This window comes from Rana temporaria, chromosome 1 (assembly GCF_905171775.1).
Source record: "Rana temporaria chromosome 1, aRanTem1.1, whole genome shotgun sequence".
Lineage (NCBI taxonomy): Eukaryota > Metazoa > Chordata > Amphibia > Anura > Ranidae > Rana > Rana temporaria.
In genome coordinates, this window is record NC_053489.1 from 540,777,908 (window position 1) to 540,801,649 (window position 23,742).

At 40.0% G+C, this 23,742-nt stretch overlaps 1 protein-coding gene across 3 annotated transcripts in view; it reads left to right on the forward strand.

The window, feature by feature from the left end:
- The window catches only part of TLL1 (tolloid like 1), a 224,401-nt gene that overhangs the window by 147,366 nt on the left and 53,293 nt on the right, over nucleotides 1-23,742 (forward strand). For all 3 annotated transcript variants that reach the window (XM_040332851.1, XM_040332860.1, XM_040332867.1), the window contains 5 exons: nucleotides 4,456-4,558; nucleotides 5,335-5,451; nucleotides 8,019-8,164; nucleotides 9,593-9,788; nucleotides 10,336-10,461. In XM_040332851.1, coding sequence (XP_040188785.1) covers nucleotides 4,456-4,558; nucleotides 5,335-5,451; nucleotides 8,019-8,164; nucleotides 9,593-9,788; nucleotides 10,336-10,461 — 688 coding nt within the window. The remainder of the gene's footprint in view (nucleotides 1-4,455; nucleotides 4,559-5,334; nucleotides 5,452-8,018; nucleotides 8,165-9,592; nucleotides 9,789-10,335; nucleotides 10,462-23,742) is intronic.

A 23,742-nucleotide genomic window follows, 5' to 3' on the forward strand; every position in this document is an offset into this window, starting at 1 on the left:
CCACTGGTAAAAATGCCAATGTTCCTATTATACGATTATAACTGTACAAAGTTGTTAATCAATATCCCATAAATCAGTTTTTTGCATTGCATGTAAAATTGATCAGCTTATCAGAAGAAAATAAATTGGACGTTCACCCTAGAAATACTCAATGAATCTTAACCACTTCAGCCCCGGAGGATTTGGTTGCGAAATGACCATGCCACTTTTTTGCGATTCAGCACTGCGTCGCTTTATCTGACAATTTTGCGGTCGTGCAACGTGACTCCCAAACAAAATTGACGTGTTTTTTTTTTTCCCCCCACAAATGGAGCTTTCTTTTGGTGGTATTTGATCACCTGCGTTTTTTTTTTTTTGTGCTATAAACAAAAATAGAGCAACTTTTTTACTAGTAGGCGGCGATCTGCGTTTTTTTTTTTTATCGTAACTGCGACATGGCGGACAAATCGCACACACTTGACACTATTTTGGAACCTTTGTCATTTTATACAGTGATCAGTGCTATAAAAAATGCACTGATTACTGTGCAAATGACACTGGCAGTGAAGGGGTTAACCAGTAAGGGGTGGGGAAGGGGTTAAGTGTGTCCTAGGAAGTGATTCTAACTGTGTGGGGGTGGGCTTACAGTGACATGACACTGATCACTGCACCCGATGAGAGGGAGCAGACGATCAGTGTCCTGTCACTAGGCAGAACAGGGAGATGCCTTGTTTACAAAGGCATCTCCCCGTTCGATCGTTCCGTAACCCGGTCGCAGGACACCGTGCCCGCTAGGCGTCGGATTCAAAGCAACGTGTGTATATATACACGTTTCTTTGCCTGCTCGTGCTATTCTGCCAACGTAAATGTGTGTGTGGCAGTCGGCAAGTGGTTAAACAGCCATACAACACATGTACCTTGATGGATGTACCATATTCTCTGTCCAAGCTGTGGTTATACAGCAATCGGCACTGGAAAACTGCGAGCTATTTTCAGTGACACCATGCTACTCATGGTGTCTCCCATGCTATCTATGCTTTGTGATTGCAAAGCCTGACTGAAAACTGCTTGAACATGCTTCCTTTGTGCTCTGATGCTGTCAAGCCAAACACACCATTCATCAAGGTAAAGGAAGCTGTTTATGGTACATTAAAGTTCATCTTTCCAAAAAGAAATTATAAATGCACATTTTTTGCAGGTATAAAAATGTGTATTGGTAATTTTTTTTATTTAAATAATTCTAGGTGGACTTCAACTTTAATGTTTTTTAATCATTAAAAAAAGAAAAACCCTTAGTATAATTTATGCATATAAGGGAATAAAATGGTAGATTTACTTTCAGAGTTAATGCCATAGTTTTATATTTTTCAGTTTTCGATTTGATCTAAAAAAAAAAACAATATCAAAGTTGTCAATTTATTGTCAGTTTAATTTTCACTTGTGCCTGAATTCTGGTGGTTGACTTAATTTCTGAGTGGTAGATTTTCTGGCTATTGTGACCCTAATTGCAGTCATGTTATGGAAAGTGGTTAAAAAATGTACTTTTTTTTTATTATTATTCCAGCCCCAATAGAGCATTCATGTACTTCTTTCTTTTTTTTTTTTTGCATAGCCGCTCACTGCATCACTCGGCCCTGCCCCTCGGCACGCCGCGTCACTGGATGTGATTGACAGCAGTGCCAGCCAATGGCTGCACTGCTCTCAATCCATCCACTCTAGCCAATCAGCGGCCAGGCTGAGTGGCGAAGAGGCTCTCAGAACCAAGTGCAGGACTTTCGACGGGTCAGGTAAGTAAAGCAGGGGGGGGGCGGCATCATCATGTTTTTTCACCTTAATGCATAGATTGCATTAAGGTGAATTTTTTTTTTTGTTCCTTTACAACTCCTTTAATTAATGGCACTGAAAGCCTAACTAGTAATTTTAGGTGTATAAAAGGTGGACATACACTATCCAATTTAATTGTAGTGCAAGAACCTGCCTGAATGGCTATAGAGTGATTGGCTAGATCCTCCTATTATGGTAAATCTAAAGGAGATCACACAAAATACAGAAGCAAATACACATTTTGCCATGTTAAAAAATGAGTGGCTAATGCTGCAAAAAACGCACATTAAAAAACACACAACCAACAAAACACCAACATTTCCCATAAGCCACATATGGTACAGCCCATTTAAAAATCAATGGGCTGCCCTACGCGTGTCACAGGAAAAACGAGACCCAAAATGTTCGCTCCCACCTTGCTAGATGTGAATGGGACTTGAAAGTGAAAGACAACGAGGCTCCAATTCACATTTGTGAGTTCATTTGCATTTCAGAAATGCGCTGCACCAAAAATCACAGTAAAAAAAAATGCACCAAGCTCCTGAATCTTCTTGGGGGTGATTGCTGTGTGTAGGGCAGCCCATTCAGGTGGATAGGCTGCCCTATGTGTGATGAGTAAAAATGCTCCAAAACACCTCCCCACTTCCCAAAAAAAAAAGTGGAATTCGTTGAGTTCCCGCTATGCAGCGTTTCTGTCCACTGCCTTCTATGTACTTGTATAAAAATGGGCATACATTATGCAGTCTGATTGTGTATTTAGTAAGAAGGGTGATCTGATTTAATATAAAGAAACGTGCAGCTGGGAATGGGTGGGCGGATGATGCAGGGTGCTAATGAGGTCAGCTGGTCAACTCCTTCCTGTGTCATGACCTATAGTCTGTAAGGAGGCAAGAGAGGCAATAGATATGTTTGGAAACATGGACGGAGGACAGCAAGGCAAGTGTCTGTATATTTTATAGAAAGCTTTGATATGTTTGCAAAAAAAGTACATGAGTGCTCTATTGGTGCATAGGGGAGCTGGAATTTAGGAGAAAAAAGGCGAACTTGGCCTTTAAAGTTGTTACATGTAGGGCCAGCTTATAAGTTGGCCAACTCCTTTAAAAAAAAAAAAAAAAAGGACTCCCTATGTTGCTGCTGTTGAGCAAGAAGCGGAGTGATGGCACAGAGTCATTTTAAACGTCTAGCCGTGCTTTAGAGATGGGCTCAGTCTTTACAGTTTTGGACTGTCCTGTGGAAATTGAGCTGATGGCTGTAAATGACTGAACCGTCCATCCTCTTGTGTTCAGAACCTTTTTAATAGTAGTGTAGTTTTTTTTCTTATTTTTTTTTTACTTACGGTTGAGGGTTTAAGCAGTATAGAGGCGTGTAAAAATACAATGGAACACCTAGCTGTAGGCCTTTTTATTATGGACATGCTCTCCATCCACAATCATCCCTAACATTTTGAAATAATTTTCCAGGAGTCCAGGACAAATACAGAAAAGTTAGATTTTCTCAATATATCTTCATCTACCACGCTTTTTGCACAACCTTAAATGCTCACTATTTTTACCCTTTTACGTAGCAGTCAAAAGTAATTCAACATTTATGCACCTATATAGCAGCCAACCTATGGACTCTAAATTTTGGTGAACCTGTTGGCCTTATTCTTGATGACCTCGCCAGATGATATTCTCTCCGGCTTTCCTAACTATGAAGAGTTAATATCTTCAGGATGGACATTCTCCTTTTTAGTTTTTATACAAATTTTACATCACCATGCTCTCACACTTTTAACACTTGCGATCTACAGCTATAAAATTAATCGGGGGGACATAAACCTCTCGATGTTTTCACTTTGACCAGAAATGACCTGATGGGTTGAATACACAAAAAAAGCTGTAGGCAGGGAATATATTGATTAGAATGACAGTTTTGTTAATTCTAAACTGCGTAGCTTGGCATTATAGCAGTGCCTAGGAATTGCATAATTGCCCCAATTGACCCAACTTAAGAAATTGCAAGTCACAACAATGGGATGCTGATTCCTCCCTACTGCAATATTGCAACTAAAGCAACACAAGTCTGAAAGGTAGCCAATGGATGTATAAGTACCTAAATAAATGCAATTTTATGTGTTTATCTAAAAAAAAAATTATGAATACATAACTGCATTATTTTTTTTACACAGTATATCTGCTTAGAGTTTAGCTTTAAGCCTATGGTCAGGAGGAGGGAGATCCAGAATGACTGCTTATCTATCAGGAAATAATAACAATTAGGCGGGTTGGGCTGCAGATCAGTCATCTGTGGCTGTCTGAATGTACCACAAACATGCAGTTGGGAGGTGCTTACCTCAGGTGTATGGCTATCCCTAGGAAAAATTAGTTTAGGTATGCCAATTTGAGTTTGTTTTCAGTTTTAATAATTAGAAATATAGACAAAGTCTTCACTGGCCTAATCATCCTGGCGTGGCATTTAAGATTGATATCCCAATAGCAAGAGCACACAAAGTAATTAAAACTCCTAATACATTGGCACAAGTGTTTTTTTTAATACTTGTATATATGTATATTTATAAGAAAAGTTTGACAAACCATTTTGAGATGGGCGTAGTTCCAACATATACCCCTATGTTAAATAAATTTCATAATCCAACTTGTTGTTTTGCAGATTGTCCTGAATTTTACAACTATGGACCTTTATAAGAGCAGTCTCTGTTGGTATGACTATATTGAAGTTCGAGACGGTTACTGGAGAAAATCCCCTCTGCTAGGTATGACGTACCATTGTTTGATCTACTTTTAAAGCACTACCTTGTGTTTTTAATTAGATCAGAGTTATTCTTAACTGGGTTGCCTTTGTATGCTTCTGATATGTTTTGTGTAAGATCTATTATTTGTTGGTATAAACAGTTAACATCTAATAGATAGTTATACATTTTGCTGACTGCACAATCAAAGTAAATTCCAAACACTCACCCACCTTGCTGGCATCACCAGTGGGATACACTTCCTCTCCTATTCTGAAATCTACCAGTTTCAAGATGTTGGCACTGGGAACCACTGATTTGGAATGTTGTGGCCAGAGGTAGACTTCTGTTTTCACATACCTACTAGCATGTTGTTCACCTTCTCTTCTGTATGCAAAGAGCTTAGCTAAACATAGCATTATCTGCTCGTTTCGCCAGTAGGCCTGTGAGGCTTATTTAAAAAGAAATAATGCCTAATATCTTAACATCTAGTCCAAGGACTGAGTGGTACTAATGATATATAAAATATGATGGGGGATTTGTTCTTTTATTGGACTTGGGCTCTGTAGTGTTTTTGTTTATGTCTATTAAAAATTCTAATATCTCAGCAAAATCAAATGTCCCATTTCTGAATGGGTACATGAACCCATGCAAACATAAGGTGAACATACAAACCCAATTGTGATCTAAATATCATACATTTTAGCCTCCAAGCCGATGTGTCTTTTGGTAATACCATGCATCCTTTGGTCATTTAATGTTAATTTTTCTAAACTAGAGTATATGCTTAATTATTTTAGGCAGGTTTTGTGGTGATAAACTGCCAGAGGTCCTGACAACAACAGACAGCAGAATGTGGATAGAGTTTCGAAGCAGCAGTAACTGGGTTGGAAAAGGATTTGCTGCAGTTTATGAAGGTGAGATAATGTATACAGGATGACTTGGGCAGCGAGTCAACAAAAAAACTCTACTCAACTTTTACTTTACTCCAGAATAAAGAAATAGAATTGGCTATACAAACTCTTTGCCAGTTCAAATCATGCTGTGAAGTTGCAAGTGTCTTACACGTACATACATTAATAACCTAAGGGTTATCTATGGTGATTTGTAAATACTGCACCACCAGGGGATTTTGAGAATCGTAGTTCAATAACCACTAAATTGATTGCAAGCTGTCCATTAATAATTTCAACTATGCCATCTTTCTTAACAGAATTACAAATTGTGTATTTCTTTCATAATCTGAGATGACGATCAAAATAATTGAGTCTATCCATCATACAGTGTTTTGAAAAAGTATTCCCACCACCTTGAAATTTTCCACATTTTGTCATGTTACAACCAAAAATTTAAATGTATTTTATTGGGATTTTATGTGATAGACCAACACAAAGTGACACAATTGTGAAGTGGAAGGAATTTTTTTTTTTTTTTACAAATAAACTGAAATGTGTGGCATGCTTTTGTATTCAGCCCCCTTTACTCTGACACCCCTAAATAAAATCTAGTGGAACCAACTGCCTTCAGAAGTCACATAATTAGAAAATGGTCCCCTATAAATACAGCTGTTCTATGAAGCCCTTGGAGGTTTTAGAGAATTTTGGTGAACAAACAGAATCAAGAAGGCAAAGGAACACACGACGGGTCAGGGATAAAGTTGTGAAGAAGTTTTAAAGCAGGGTTATGTTGTAAAAAAATATCCCAAGCTTTGAACATCTCACATAGCACTGTTCAATACATCTTTTGAAAATGGAAAGAGTATGGCACAACTGCAAACCTACCAAGACATGGCTGTCCACCTAAGCTGACAGGCTGGGCAAGGAGAGCATTATTCAGAGAAGCAGCCAAGGGGCCCATGGTAATTCTGGAGGAGCTGCAGAGATCCACAGCTCAGGTGGGAGAATCTGTTCACAGGCTGGACTTTATGGAATGGTGGCAAAAAGAAAGCCATTGTTGAAAAAGAGCATGTGGAAGAATGTGCTCTGGTCAGATGCAAACAAAATTAAACTTTTTGGCCTAAAAGCAAAACGCTATGTGTGGCAGAAAACTAACAGTGCACATCACACTGAATCCATCATCCCCACTGTGAAACATGGTGGTGGCAGCATCATGTTGGGAGGATGTTTTTCTTTAGCAGGGACAGAGAAGCTGGTTAGAGTTGATGGGAAGATGAATGGAGCCAAATACAGTTACATTTTAGAAGAAAACCGGTGAGTCTGCAAAAGACTTAAGACTGGGGCAGAGGTTCACCTTCCAGGAGAACAACGACCCTAAACATACAGCCAGAGCTACAATAGAATGGTTTAGATCAAAGCATATTCATGTGTTCATGTGCCCAGTCAAAGTCCAGATCTAAATTCAATTGAGAATCTGTGGCAAGTAGGGATGAGCCGAACACCCCCCTGTTCGGTTCGCACCAGAACTTGCGAACACACCAAATGTTCGTGTGAACTTTAGAACCCTATTAAAGTCTATGGGACTCGAACATTTTAAATCTAAAGTGCTCATTTTAAAGGCTAATATGCAAGTTATTGTCCTAAAAAGTGTTTGGGGACCTGTATCGATGCAATTTTTTTTTTTTAAAAAGGCAGTTTTTTCGGGAGCAGTGAATTTAATAATGCTAAAAGTGAAACAATAAAAGTGAAATATTCCTTTACATTTCGTACCTAGGGGGGGGGGGGGGTGTAAAGTTGGCATGTGAAATATCACATGTTTTCCGTACATAGAATCTGTCCCTGCACAAAGTGTCATTTCTGAAAGGAAAAAAAAAGTCTTTTAAAACTGACTTGCGGCTATAATGAATCGTCGGCTCTGGCAATTCAGAGATAATTCATTCATAAAAAAAAAAAATACCGTGGGGGTCCCCCCAAATTCCATTACCAGGCCCTTTTTAGGACAATAAATTGCATATTAGCCTTTAAAATTAGCACTTTAGATTTCTCCCATAGACTTTAACAGGGTGTTCCGCGGCTTTTCGAATTTGCAGCGAACACCCCTAATTGTTCGTTGTTCTCCGAACAGGCAATATTCGAGTCGAACATGAGTTCAACTCGAACTCGAAGCTCATCCCTTGTGGCAAGACATGAAAATTGCTGTTCAGACGCTCTCCATCCAAACTGACAGACGTTGAGCTATTTTGTAAAGAATAATGGGCAAACATTTCACTCTAGTTTGTGCAAAGCTAGTAGAGAACTCCCCAAAAAGACTTTCAGCTTTAATTGCAGGGAAAGGTGGTCTACAAAGGGGGCTGAATACAAATGCACGTCACACTTTTCAGATTTTATGTGCCACTTTGTGTTGGTCTATCGCATAAAATCCCAATAAAATACATTTTCATTTTTGGCTGTAACATGACAAAATGTGGAACATTTCAAGTGGTATGAATACTTTTTCAAGGCGCTATATGTTCACCATAACTGCACCTTTTGTCAAGTTTTTATTTTATTTTTTATTTACCCAATTTTTTTTTTGTTTTGTTTTTCAGCTATTTGTGGAGGAGAAATTCACAAAGATTCTGGCCAGATTCAGTCCCCCAATTATCCAGATGACTATAGGCCATCCAAGGAATGTATATGGAAAATAACAGTAGCTGAAAATTACAATGTTGGATTAACCTTCCAGGCATTTGAGGTAACATTATCTGACCTAAACTGGTGTTAGGATAAATTATATTGCTTTCAGAAATCTCTAATCCAGACTGCAGTAAACAAATTGTCATTGACAGACCAACCTCCAGGCTAGACTCCTTTTTTCTATGCATACATTTTCAAGAGGATTAAATGAATATAAGCGTATTGGTTCTATTTAAATTAAACCAGTTTAAAGCCATGACAATAGGCTCTTTTCACAGCTTAATTATTTTAAACCAAGCCATAACGTAGCACCATTAAGTAAAACATTTAGGGGTAATCCATCTTTTTTTAAAACAAAATAAATGGTATGTACACGTGTTGCATTTCACAGCCACTATCTTTTATATAAATTATATTTAATCTACACCTATATTTATACAATCTTAACATAAGTGGAATGAAGGCAGCACGGTAATACTATTCAATTTACTGTATTTCCAGTTTTGTTGCATTGAGGCTTCAAAGGAGAACTTTGTGAAGAAAATGTGTCTAAAAATGAATTCCAATTAAAAAAAAAAATGAACATCAGCATTTTTATTACCGATTGTGCACTATTTATATGATGTAATTGGGTCATTATTTAGCATTTCTTGCCATATTTGTAAGGACATGGTTTTCTTTTATATGCAAATTATTTAACAAATCGCACAACAGAACATACCGTATGTTAAATAACTTTTATTATCACAAATGTTTTAACATTCGCAATATTCAAATATTGTTGGCTCTTTGTGGGTGAGAATAGAGGGATTGTTCTACAAATTGTGATGCTGAAATAAGTCCTCCTCAACTGTTTGAAAGACACAATTGAGTCTTACTGACAGCACTGTTACCTTGGGATATAAATTGGTTAATAGAGTATGTATGCAAAAGTTTAGGAACCCCCTGACCTTTTCCATGATTGTCATTTATAAATATTTGGGTATTTGGATCAGCAATTGCATTGTGATCTATCAAATAACTGAAGGACCCAGTATTATTTCAGTAGTCAAATGAGGTTTATTGGATTAACTGAAAATGTGCAATATGCATCAAAACGAAATTAGGCGCATACATTTGGGCACCCTTGTAATTTTGTGATTCCAAGCTGGACCAATGTAACTATGCAAAAATTGCTTTACCTTGAATTCAGCTTTATACAACAGTTAGAAAATAATCAATCAAAAAAATTAAAATTAAGAACATTATCCATTTTAATGTTTTTTCAAAGTAAAATTAAGGTATCTGCTGAAGTAGGACCATAGATTCACCCTTTGTGTGAGATAACATTCATGTAATATATTTAATTTCCCAACGATGGCTTTTGCCTCTAATTTCTTATTACCTGTCAAAATATTTGTTATTAAAATAATTATTAGAGATAATCACATTGTCATGAACTTTACATAGTTTTCAGTAATCACCCAGTTTATGGTTTCATTTACAGATAGAGCGTCATGACACCTGTGCTTATGATTACCTGGAAGTACGAGATGGTAATAGTGAGAACAGCCCCCTTATTGGACATTTCTGTGGCTATGATAAACCAGATGATATCAGATCTACCTCTAATACCCTGTGGATGAAGTTTGTCTCAGATGCAACTGTAAACAAAGCTGGGTTTGCTGCTAATTTCCTAAAAGGTGATTTATAATTCCTAAAGTATGACTTGGCTGTGTAGATTTTATTGATGGCTTTTTTTTTCAACGTTCCATTATGAGATACAGTTAAAGAACAATACATTGTCCATTGCAATGTAAAACCTCTACAGTGCTCTTCAACTTCAACAATGAAATCAGAAGTATTTAGTGAGCCAAAATACGTTGGGATGCAATCTTTGTGCCTTTTTCTTCTTTGCATAAAACATCTACAATTTATTTTAACAAAGCAGCTGTGTTTTATCTTGACAAGCAGTATGTGCAGTTTAGATTTTTTTTTTGTATTCTTAAAACATGCCACACAATTCTCAATTTTTCATCATTGAAATAATATGTCTGGATTTAGGGATTCTGCTAATCTGTTTTTGAATGTAGCCTAATGTTCAGGACAATGTGTAATTTAGTCTCCCATAGAACTAAAAATCCTTCATATGACCCTGAGGGGGTTTGAAATATATTATTATTACTTTATATTTCTGTTAATATTTTTTAAGACTCACTGTACTTTATACATATATTTTCTTCTATACAGAGGAAGATGAATGTGCCAAACCAGACAATGGGGGCTGCGAACAGCGCTGTATTAACACTCTTGGAAGTTATAAATGTTCCTGTGATCCTGGCTATGAGCTTGGTCCTGACAAGAAGAGCTGTGAAGGTAACATTTCATCAGTGATGTGTAAAGCTAGCACTGTGAACCCAGTGTTCTTTGTTTCTTCGAATTTGAAAACGATTTACAGCGGAGTTCAAGCCAAAAAAATGTTTTGGGTGGGGAAGGAGTTGCATCCTTTGTCAGGTCCAACCCTCCTTCATTTGTCCAAAGTTCTACCATCAACAATGGTTTTCTTAGCATTGTGACATAGATGTGAGATCACAGTTTGTGTGATGAGAGATGAGTCTGCTCTCAAAATTTATGTTACATGGATTGTACACCTCAAATGACAGTCATGGCTCATCTGACATTTACACAAGGTGTCAGAGGAAGAATTATGTGAGCTGAACAGACACCCCCAAGCATCCAGACATCTTGTCTAAGTAAATATGCATTTTCTCCTATCACCTTCCAGGACAGCACACCTGAGAGATGAGGGCTCCCCCCACAGGAAACGCAATCCATTGACAGCTTGTTATAAGTCCCCACCCTTCCCCTTGATCCCCAGTATTGATTGTGTTTCTCCAGAACACAGCAACATGTTTGTTTTGTTTGAAAGACCTAAAGACCGGGGAGGGTCTAATGGTACCCCTGTTGAGACAGGTTTTAGAGAGGCCGAGGAGGGCTGAACTAACCTGTAGGCTTTGTCCTTCTCACAGGTCGCCCCAGGCGTGCACCAGCACTCTGAGCCGCAGGGAGGGCGAGCCATCGCTGTGATGCAAAAACAATGTCATTAAGCCGCTCTCTTCACTTCCGGGTTTTTCCTAGGAGGAAGCAATTGGCTCCAAGCCTCTTTCTGAACACGACCGCATCACAGGAAGAGGGAGGCTCCGCAGACACAGTGCAACCCGGAAGTGTTAGGACGACTGGAGACAGCATGGAGAGTGGTGTGGAAGGCGGTGGAAATGGTTGGCTTGCTGTACCAGTCCCTCCAGCGGTACCAGCAGCCCAGGACCTAGCCAACCTCCTCATGGAACAAGAGGATGGGACGGCAAATGCGACTGCAGGCAGATCCAGGTCAGGGATCGTTGAGTACAAACCCCCCTTGGAAAGGGAGGAGGAAAGGGAGTGAGAGATCCTGGCTTTCAGGGGTCTGAGATCCTGGGGCCAGCCAGAACAGGAACTAGATTTCACTTCTCACCTTACCATTTTCCCCTCCCCAGTACAAACCTGCAGTCTTAGGGGAAGACAGAGTAATGGTATGCATATGTGTTGTATCTCTTGTCTTACAGAATCCCCCCAGCGGAACCCAGGAGGCCCCAGATAAACAACCTCCTGCCGCTACAGGGCATAGCTCCTCTAAAAAATAAAAATGTGGGTACTGTAAGGATAAACTCCCACTCAAAGCCCTTTTGTTAAAAATGCATTAATAAATTAGCAGGGAAGGGGGCTGCTGCAATGATGAGAAGATATCTCTCATCTATGCAGACAGTCAAAGACTTCCATGAAGCCGCCAGGCAGTCAGTAACCCAAGGTCCTGACATAGAGGAGCTTATCCCTAGAGAAGGCACATCCTCCCAGGAAAGCCTCTTCTGAATGAGACCTAGTGCCTTTCCCTCACCCTCAAAATCACTCCCTCTAGCCCAGGGGGAGGATATGGAAAGCCAGGCCAGAACACAGCTCAGAGGGGAAGTTAGATCTAGACCTGTTAAACCAGATTGAGGAGGATGCATGGTTAAGGAGATGCCCCTTCACCCTAGAGGGTCGGGATGAACTCCTGCAGGCAATATAGGCCACTGAGGAGATTACAGAAGCCCCTGGAATAACTTCATATAGGGGGCTGAGCAAGGCTCAATCCTGGGTGTTTTCCACTCCATCAATCCCTAAAGGGTCAGGGCCAGCTGCTATGAATCTGGCAGGTAGCTTACGATGGTGCATTTAGAGGTTTTTAGCCCCTCAAATCCTGCCTCCTAAACTTTTACCCATAGGGTGGGGCATCCTAGTGAACATATTATCCTTGAGGCGGTTGCTTATTAGGTGCAACATCTCTGCAAGTTCCAACCTATTATTATTATTATTTCCTATTTCCTGCTGCTATATCTCAGTGTGTAAGAGTTAATCAAAACCTCTTGTGGCTTGGGCTACAAACCACCTGTGGGCTGTATGAGAAGCATAAAATACTATCCTTCAACCCTTAATTGAGGGGTTTCCTGGTGCAAACCTCTATGCTAAAGCTATGTAAACTAGCCTGTATTTAGTGTGAAGCGCTAGAGGTGTCTGATTGCCTCCAGGCTAAGATTGTGATTATCTCTTCCTGAGAGACTTAATTGATCTCTGGGTCTGTGCCTGTTAAGACCTTAGATGCTTGGACTCGCTCCCACCTGTGTGTGGGCCAGCTACATTTATTCAGACCTATGCAGTAGTAGAATAGCAGCTACCACTACTGTGGTATAGTCCCACACCTCAGACTTCCATTATTTGGAACTACCATGTTCCTTCACTGGTGGGTGAAGGGTTAGTATCTGGAGTTCAGGCTATGCCTAATATAGATTGTTGGTCTGACCACACATCAGAAATGCACAACATTGGAAGTTTGTTTTGTGTCTTTTCTGTTGTATAACTATCTTATGGCTCACTAGAATTGCATAATATTGATTATGTAATTGTACACTGTTGCTTATCAGAAACGCATAACATTGAATTGTTAGTGACACTTCTATTATATAACCGTACACTATTGCTATTCAGAAACGCACGACATTGAATTACTGTTGGTGAAATTTCTGTTGGATACATGACTGTAAACTATTGCTTATCAGAAACACATGACATTGAGTTACTGATGGCGACATTTCTGCTGGTTATACGACTATAGAAATGCACAACGTTGTATTATTGGTAGTGATTTCTGTGGGTTACGTGACTGTACACTGTTGCTATTCAGAAACGCACAGCATTGAGTTTTTGCTAGTGACATTTCTGCCGCTTATGACTGTGTAGTGTTGCTAATCAGAAATGCACAATGTTGAATTATGGCTGGTGAAATTTCTGTCTTGTGTCTATACCCTGTTGTTTATCAGAAGTGTTAGTGCTACCCTCTGCAGGTTATGATGTCCGTTTATGAAGCTGTGAAGAGCGGTGATCCCAAGGATAACCAGTGATCACAGCCCATAAATAGTTTATGAAACAGTGATAATCGGGGGAGAAGTGTTTGAATTTCTTTTCCCGACGATTATCTCTACACACAGTGAAGTCTCATAGACTGACACAGAAACGGACAGTTTATGAAGCTGTGATTTGAGCTCTTCACTGGCGATCTGTGTCAGAATTCACCCTCCCCGATTCACCATCTCAGAGCCGGTGAAGCGGGGAGTGAAGAGAGAATCCCGGGGGTTCTGAGGAGGAAGGAGGAAGATTTTTAACTTCCTTCTACCTCGTTCAGACCCCCCAACACTGTAACTATGTCCCCCTGTAATATTAATGTGTATACATATATATACATACATATATACAATGTGTGTGTGTGTGTGTGTATGTATGTATGTATGTATGTGTGTGTGTGTGTGTGTGTGTGTATATATATATATATATGTGTGTATATATATATATATATATATATATATATATATATATATATATATATATATATACATATATACACACATACACACATACATACATACATACATACACACACACACACACACACATATATATATATATATATATATATATATATATATATATATATATATATATATATATATATATATATATATATATATATATATATATATATTTATTGTGTGACCGCTGATCATCCGTCACTGGAGAGATCATCCATCGCTGGATAGGAGACAGTGGATTCACATCGCTGGATTTTTATTTATTTTTTATTAATAAATGATTTTTTTCTACGGTGTCTGTGTCTGTGTGTGTTTTTTTTTTTAACTATTTACACTTCCTTCGTGAAATGGTAGAGGTACAGTGTACCCCATTACCAATTCACATAGGGGGGGCAGGATCTGGGGGTCCCCTTTGTTAAAGGGGTCTTCCAGATTCTGATAAGCCCGCAGACCCCCACAACCACCGGGCAAGGGTTATGGGGATGAGGCCCTTGTCCCCATTAACATGGGGACATCCTCCCCATGTTGAGGGCATGTGGCCTGGTGCGGTTCAGGAGAGGGGGGGCGCACTCTGTCCCCCCCTCTTTTCTGCGGCCGGGCAGGTTAACGTGCTCGGATAAGGGTCTGGTGTGGATCTTTAGGGGGACTCCACGCCGTTTTTTTTTATTTGGGGTGGAATTCCCCTTAAAATCCACACCAGACCTGAAGGGCCTGGTATGGATATTTGCGGGGAACCCTACGTCGTCTTTTTTTTTTTTTTTTACAGCGGGGTTCCCCTTAATATCCATTCCAGACCCGAAGGGCCTGGTAATTTCATTTGGGTGAACCCTCACACATTTTTTTTTCTTTATGAATGAATCATCTCTGTAATTGAAAGAGCCGACAATTCATTAGAGCCGCAAAGCCGGTTTTAAATGGCTTTTTTCTTTCAGAAATGACACTTTGTGCAGGGACAGTTCTATGTACGGGAAACATGCGCTTTTTCACATGCTGACTTTACACCCTCCCTAGGTACGAAATTTAAAGTAATATTACACTTTTATTGTTTCACTTTTAGCATTATTAAATTCACTGCTCCTGAAAAAAGGGCCGTTTTTTAAAAACAAAATTGCATTGATACATGTTTCCTGGGACAGGACCCAGGTCCCCAAACACTTTTTAGGACAATAACTTGCATATTAGCCTTTAAAATTAACACTTTAGATTTCAAATGTTCGAGTCCTATAGACTTTAACGGGGTTCTAAAGTCCTGACGAACATTTGGTGTGTTCGCAAGTTCTGATGCGAACCGAACAGGGGGTTGTTCGGCTCATCCTTACTATAGAATGAATCCCCTGTAGTAGGGATCTGCTTAACTTAACACTCATTGGTACCAAGAGGTACTCATTGGTGCTTGGAGTGGATTATGGTCTCAAACACCTGATATTTATGAAATACTGTATTTATTGGCGTGTAGCACTCACCTTTTTTACCCTGAAAATAGAGGGTAAACTGTGAATGCGTGTTATATGCAGGGGGCTGTGGAAAGTTTTTTCCCTGAAACTTTCCTCTTAAAGTTAGGGTGCATGTTATACACCTGTGCGTGTTTTATACGCTGATAAATATGGTAGTAACTCTGTTCTTACCAGGCTCCTTTCTGTGTATTTTTAATGCATCTACCCACAGGGTTATAAGGAGCCTGGGGATATAGAACACTTTCACATTTGACATGTCGGCATTCAGATGGGAAGAAAACCAGAAGTTGGGTATGCTTGGTTACATAACAACAAAGCCTGGGGAATGCCCAAGGGGAGACCAGGCCTACTTGCCGACCAGCATGCAAAGCAGCCGGTTGACCAGTCTAACAGTGTGCGTTGAAGACAGGGGTTTTGTCCGCACACGTTTGCAGGCGCATGCGTGAGCCACGCCAAGGCACCCTGTGATCCTGGCACTGAACAATGAGTGTCCCCACAATGGAGGCACATGCATTCTGATGGATGAATGGATGGGGGCAGGTGGACTGAAGGGGAGCCACCCCTCCTTGAAGGTGCAGGAGCACACCAAACACCCTGCTTGGTTACATACCTGTCCAGTCCTTTGAGCCCAGGGAATAAGCTTCCCTTAACCTCCCTGGCGGTATGATTCTTTCAGATTTTAGGTGCTGAAAGCGGTACCATTATTGTGCATGAAAATTTGGTGTTTTAGATTGCAGGCCTGCAATTCTTAGGAATAACTCGCCTAAATCTGTCCAAACCAGAGTCTAGTAGACTATGATAAAGTTTGAAACACAAAATCGTAAATTTATAATAAATAATAAAAAATAATTTTATTAATACTTTTTATTCAATAAATTTTAGTAAATATATTAAAAAACTCAGATTTTTTGGGGGGTCAAACAAGGGTGCAATATCATTTAGTCAGAAAACGTCTCGGGTATGAAAATTTTTAAAGCAAGGTACAGCACAAAGTCCAACGTCGCAGTCGGGACAATAGAAACGCGTTTCTTTACGGATTTTTCTTCGTCGCATTTGGAGCAGCAAACCACACACATCCTTGTGGGTGCTGTTTTTTTTTCAGTGGGTGGAATGTGGTCCAAAAAGTGACGACCAGTCAGTCGTTCAGAGTTCACAACACCAGCAGCCCAATGTCCAGATCGGTTTATCGCCGTTGGCGTTTGGTACTTCAGAAAGATTAGTTCTGCAACCTTCCAAACAAAGTCCGCATGGACCATAGACCTGTCACTTTTTTTCATAAGAATGAAGGAATTAGAGGCACCGTTCTAAAAGATGTCGGAAATTTTTTTTATAGTATTTTTTTTTTTTTTGCTGCTTCCTCATCGCTGGGTAAAAGGTCATGGCCTGTCCACACCTCCCATAGTGTGGTTGTAGTCCAACACAACCTGTGGCTTTATAACATCCTTTCCACCTTTGGTATGTACCATGGACTGTACTCATAAGGGACATGTCTTTTTTGTCCCGCCACTTCAGTGCCATCATTTTCCCTTTCTGCCATGCAGCTTTGTCTCCTTTCCCGAGCTTTTTGTTGGCAAATGCTGACGGCATGTCATGCCGGTTAGGCCTCACGGTCCCATAAGCGTCCGTGTTATTTAGGATAAGGAACCCTTACAGTTCTGGGGAGGTTTAAAAATGTGTCTGTGGTGACACAGTAGCCCTGGTTCAGCAATGGCTCTATCAAGGAAAGGGGTTGCCATTCTAAAACCGCTGAATCGCTGGCAGAATTTGGTCCCTTTCCCGGTGTACAGGACCGAGTTCCAGCTGGATTCACACAGCATAAATGATTTTATGCCAAAGCGAGCACGCTTTGATGCAATGAACTGTATCCAGCTGAGTCTACCTTTGTAGGCATGAGACTTTCATTGATGGTAATGTCTCTCTCAGGAATATAGGTCCGCTGGAAATGCTGCAAAATAATCTGGTAAACCTCCCAATTTTTTTTTTTAGCTTTGGAGCTGGATGAGAGCTCACATCAAAGTCCTCATTATTTGCAAAGTGCAAATACTTCATGATCAATGAAAATCTGTACTCCAACATGACGGTTCCAAAAAAAGGTGTGGCCAATAATTTATTGGTTGTCCAATACCATTTTTGCACTCCCTGTAAAATTATGTGGCCAAGAAACTTCCAGATGTCGTCGCTGGTTACAGGCTCCCATTTTCTGCGCCTTGAAAATCGCTGATGGGTAGCAGCTTGTTGTTCCTGGTAGCGATTCGTCTCCAAAACAATTTTGGCGATCACTTCATCAGTCAAAAAAGTTGGAGGTATTCCAAGGGATTGTCATCCTCAACGTCCACTTTTATCCCAGGTGCTCCTGTAAATGGAAGTCTTGGGGGTGCTACGTGCTCCATACCGCAATCAATTGCGCACCAAATCCGCACATCGCGGGGCACAGTCGCAGGATCGTCGCTCAAATCACTTTCTGCATCTGATGACGAACTGTCTCACGCGTCGCTGTCACTTAACTCCTCTGCAAGCGATTCCGTGTCGCTGTTTTCCAGCAGGTCGCATAGCGATTTTGAGGTAGAGGCACGCTTTGATGCCATGATCTCTGTGCAGTTTACAGACACGAGTACAGTAAATCTGCAGACAAGGTCACTGGAGAAAGCACTGGGGGCAATCAAAGGTCACTGTATATTATTTTTTATTGTAATCCAATTGTATCAGTGTGTTTTACTTTGTTTTCACTGTTTGAATTTCACGCCGTTCCGCCCCCCCCCTGTGTCGCGATGCTTGCAGGGAAGGGAATCGGTGGAACACAGTGCATCGGGCGGAACATCCGGCCGCTGTGCACTGAGGAAATACATCGCTGGATCGTTGGACTTACCGGTAACAGTATTTCTACGAGCCTTCCAGGACAACAGGCCTACTTCCCGCCCTATGTGGAGGGAAAGATAAGCTAAACGCTAGGTGGTAAGTACCTATGTGGTGCGATGTCCTTTGTGAACCAGTTCAGGATTACTTTATTACATACTGGGGATCAAGGGGAAGGGTGGGGACTTATAAAAAGCTGTCAATTGATTGTGTTTCCTGTGGGGAGGAGCCCTCATCTCTCAGGTGTGCCGTCCTGGAAGGTTCGTAGAAATCCCGTTACTGGTAAGTCTAACGTAGGTTTTTTTGGGGGTTTGACATGTACAAGCATACAGCTTGAGAAAAGTAGAAAGCATAAGGGGGCATATGGTCAGAAATATTCTTGTACAACCTGTAAAGGAAAAAAGGCTAATTTCCATTAATGCTTTTGTATTGTCATGGGAGAAACATAGATGCTGTAATTGCTGAGCCTTGACAGTCAACCTGCCCGTATATCTGGAACAAGTATGCAGATGAGGATTTTGACACTTCTCTGACATTACTGATTTTTTTAGAAAAAAATGTAGCTGCGCTGTGAAAAAAAATTATGAAGAATATTATTGTGAGTAGTATTGGCAAATATAAGGCTATAGAGAAATATATGACACATAAGTGAAAATAATGCCAAAACAACTCTAATTCAATAAGTCCACAGTAAAACTTCTTGTGTGATTCAAATAAAGATCCACCACTAATAGTGCAAAGCACCGTAAGGGATTCGCACTTACCAGATGGCAAGCAAAAAATTGCTTGCAGCTGAAACCCCAGCCTGGGCCTTTATTGGATGGATTCCAGCACCGCCAGTGGTATTCCGTGGAACCTCAGATAAGTGGTCATCAAAGCAGGTATGGTACCGAAAATGATAAAGGACTCACCATAGTGAAGTTCCCGTAAACCATATGAAAATTTAATAAGGTAAAAAACTGTACACACGTTGTGTTTAAGCATAAAAAGAAATGCGATGCCCGCCCGGACTATCACGTGATGACGTCAGCACGTCTCCTCTTCCCGACGCGCGTTTCGTCACACAAATGACATCGTCTGACGCATCGCGTTATATACAACACCAGAGAACCAAGCCTCGATCTGAGTCCAAAGACCCGGAAAATCCTGTATGGTGGCCTTGATATTCAATTTGCTAGTAGCAAAAGGAAAAGGCAAGCAAAAGAATAATAAGTTCCCTAACCAAAACGGAAACCAGGGTAAATAATGTCCAACTGAACAAATACCAATGGCTCCATCTAATGGTTAAAATAAGATAAAATAGGGATTCTGGAATCCCCAAGTTCAAAATGTGTATAAAAATACACATTGAACAATACACTGAACAATAAAGAAAATGCTTAAAGGGTCACTAAAGGAAAAACATTTTTTTGCTGAAATGACTGTTTATTGGGTATAGAGACATAAAAGTTAACAGATTCCTTTTAAAAATGATTAAACATTGAATTTAATCTATCATATAATGTGCCTCTAGTTTCACGTTCGGTTTTAAAGGTAATACATGAAGTTCCGGGTGAGAGGTGAGTCGGGAAGACTCACAGAACAAAAACAACAAATCCAGGGCAGTGTTTTGTTTTTAAAATGAATCTGATTGGTTCTGAGGAGTTTTAGACACACAGTAATGACAGCTTAGACCACCGTGAGAAAGCTCCCAGTATGATGGTTATAAGGAAACAGGCAACCAGGAAGTGTGGAGATCACAGCAGAATTACAGCTACTTCAAAGCAAAAACGAACAATGAGGACATGAAACCAGTACTGCAGTAAGATAAAGGAAGCTATTTAGCTAAAAAAAAAAAATCCTTTAGTGACCCTTTAAGAGTAGTAAATTAGAAAAAAATTTAAAAGCTATATATGTATATAAGAATAAACAATAATAAATAAAAATGTTTAAATAAAGGGATAAATAAAAAATTCCCATAAGTCAGCAAAATAAATTTATTGGTCGCTGACCAAAATCTAGTATAGTAGGTGGAAATTTTAACCACCCCTACACAGAAACAAAACCATCTAATAAAAAAAATAGTAATCGTAATTAAATCATGATTGACCCCCCCCCACCCAACAAAGAAGGCAAACATGTGGGAGATAACCTAACACAAGACACAAGATAAAAATGTATACGTCCAATACAGACAATTCAAGAGTTATCAATGAATGCATTGACATCAACTTCAATGTTGAGGCCAAACGGAGTATGACACTTTAACTTGTGTATCCATGACATTTCAAGCCTAGAGATACTCCTCACCAAAGAGCTCCCTCGCCATTGTGGGCGATACCTATCAATCCCCAAAAAAATTGTCTTAGATGGATCCTTGTTATGAGCCAATAAATAATGTTTAGAAACGGAGTGTTTGGGAGAACCTGCTTTAATGTTAGTAATATGCTCATTGAGCCTCACAGAGAGGGGTCTCTTAGTTCTACCGACATACTGAAGCCCACAAGGGAATTGGAGTAAGTAGACAACCCCCTCAGTGGTGCAGGTAATGAAAGGCTCAATTTTATATTCCTGGGATGTAATGGTGGAACCAAACCTGTGTGTACATCCCATTGAGGGAACATACTCGACACCTCGTCAAGTTATCAATTTACTATCCAACATCAAACCCACAGATAATATGTGGCTAGTCCCTGCTGATGTGACATCCCTATACACCATAATCCCTCACGGCCAGGGTCTTTTTGCAGTCGAATATTATCTCAGATGAGACTCGGGCTTATTTCATGAGCAGATTTGCTTTATTTTAGAGTTGTTACACTTTGTGGCCTCTCTGAACCATTTTTGGTTTTAAAATCCATTCTACCGGTAGGATAGAGGGAGTCGCAATTGGTGCTAAATATGCCCCCAGTTTGGCAAATCTTTTTATTTTCCAAATTGTGGGAGTAGGAGAGGCCCCAGCTTAAGTTGTGGGCCAGGTACATCGATGACATCCTCCTCCTTTGGGGTGGGCCCCGTGCAGATCTTCAGCTATTTATGGAATCCCTCAATATTCATTCCAGAGGCATCCATTTGGATTTTGAGGCTAGCCAGTCTAGTATTAACTTAACTTAAGATTTCCATTTCTCACAATCAGTTTGTCACCTCTACCCATTTCAAAAGTACAGATCGTAACTATTACATACCAGTTGACAGTTGTCATCATGAGTCGTGGTTGAAGTCTATTCCAAAGAGTCAATATCTACAATTAAATGCAATTGTTCAAATAATAGTGAATTTTTAGATCAGGCTGCACTTCTGACTCAAAGATTTGAGGAAAAGGGTTATAATAGAGAATTTCTCATGTCCACATTGGAAGAGGTTAAGCTGAGGGACAGGGCGGATTTACTTAGAAGTAAGCCATCGTGTAACGATAAGGCCCCTGTGGTTCCATTTGTTACAACCTATTCGGTTCAACAGGAAACACTGCCATATTTTGGGTAACGACCCTTTTCTTGGTTCTGTATTACCCAATAGACCATAGGTGATATACAGAGGGGTGTCCTCATTGAGGCATAGGTTAGCTCCTAATGTTTTAGAACCCCCCCCACTAGTAGAACCATGTTTGACACCTTCACTGGTTTTTCAGTGTAGGAGGTGTCGAGTATGTTCCCTCAATGGATGTACACACAGGTTTAGTTCCACTATTGCATCCCAGGAATATGAAATCATTACCTGCACCACTGAGGGGGTTGTCTACTTACTCCAATGCCCTTGTGGGCTTCAGTATGTTGGTAGAACCAAGAGACACCTCTCTGTGAGGCTCAATGAGCATATTACTAACATTAAAGGAGGTTTTCCCAAACACTCAGTTTCTAAACATTATTTATTGGCTCATAACAAGAATTCATCCAAGTCAATTTTTTTGGGAATTGATAGGTATCACCCACAATGGTGAGGGAGCTCTTTGGTGAGGAGTATCTCTAGGCTTAAAATGTCATGGATACACAAGTTAAAGTGTTAAACTCTGTTTGGCCTCAACATTGAAGTTGATGTCAATGCATTCATTGATAACTCTTGAATTGTCTGTATTGGATGTATACATTTTTATTTTGTGTTGGGGATATTTTATATTTTTTGTGAACTCGTTCTGAGTTGAGATAGGTTATCTCTTACATGTTTGCCTTCTTTGTGGGGTGGGGGGGGCAATCATGATCTAATTACTATTACTATTTTTTTAATGGTTTGTTTCTGTGTAGGTGTGGTTAATTTCCACCTACTACACTAGATTTTGGTCAGCGACCTATAAATTTATTTTGCTGACTTATGGGAATGTTTTATTTATCTAAATTTATTTATACTCTTAAGCATTTTCTCTATTGTTCAGTGTATTGTTCAATGTGTTTTTTTTTCTACACATTTTGAGGTTGGGGATTCTGGAATGCCTATTTTATCTTATTTTAACCATTAGATGGAGCCATTAGTAATTGTTCAGTTGGACATTATTTACCCTGGTTTCCGTTTTGGTTAGGGAACTTATTATTCTTTTGCTTGCCTTTTCCTTTTGCTACTAGCAAATTGAATATCAAGGCCACCATACGGGAGCTTCCGGGTCTCTGGACTCAGATCGAGGCTTGGTTCTCTGGTGTTGTATATAACGCGATGCGTCAGTGCGTCGCCCGTGCCCCAGACAACGTCATTTGTGTGACGAAACGCGCGTCTGGAATTGGAGACGTGCTGACGTCCTCAAGTGATAGTCCGAGTGGACGGGCATCGCATAGCCGGCCGGCTTTCTTTTTTATGCTTAAACACAACGTGTGAACAGTTTTTAATCTTATTACATTTTCATATGGTTTATGGTGCTTCACTATAGTGAGTCCTTTATAATTTCCGGTACCATACCTGCTTTGATGACCACTTATCTGAGGTTCCACGGAATACCACTGGCGGTGCTGGAATCCATCCAATAAAGGCCCAGGCTGGGGTTTCAGCTACAAGCTATTTTTTGCTTGCCATCTGGTAAGCGTGTATTCCTTACGATGTTTTGCACTATTGGTGGTGGATCTTTATTTGAATCACACAAGATTTACTGTGGACTTATTGAATTATTTGTTTTGGCATTATTTTCACGTATGTGTCATATATTTCTCTATAGCCTTATATTTGCAATACTACTCACAATAATATTTTTCACAATTATTTTTTTCACAGCGCAGCTACATTTTTTTCCCCCGTTATTTTGTGTGTATTTCACCTTTTAGTTGCTGCTTTTGTCACGGTTTACAATTAGTGTGGTATTTTTCCTTCTTTTTATTACTGATTTTTATACTTGTTACAAGTTAGTGACTCTTGCATATTAAACCTGGGAACATCTACGGAATTGATATGTTGGTAGAAGGAAGTTGGCAATTGGAGTTTGATGTTTCTCTCATGAATGTGGGTCAACTTATGTAGTA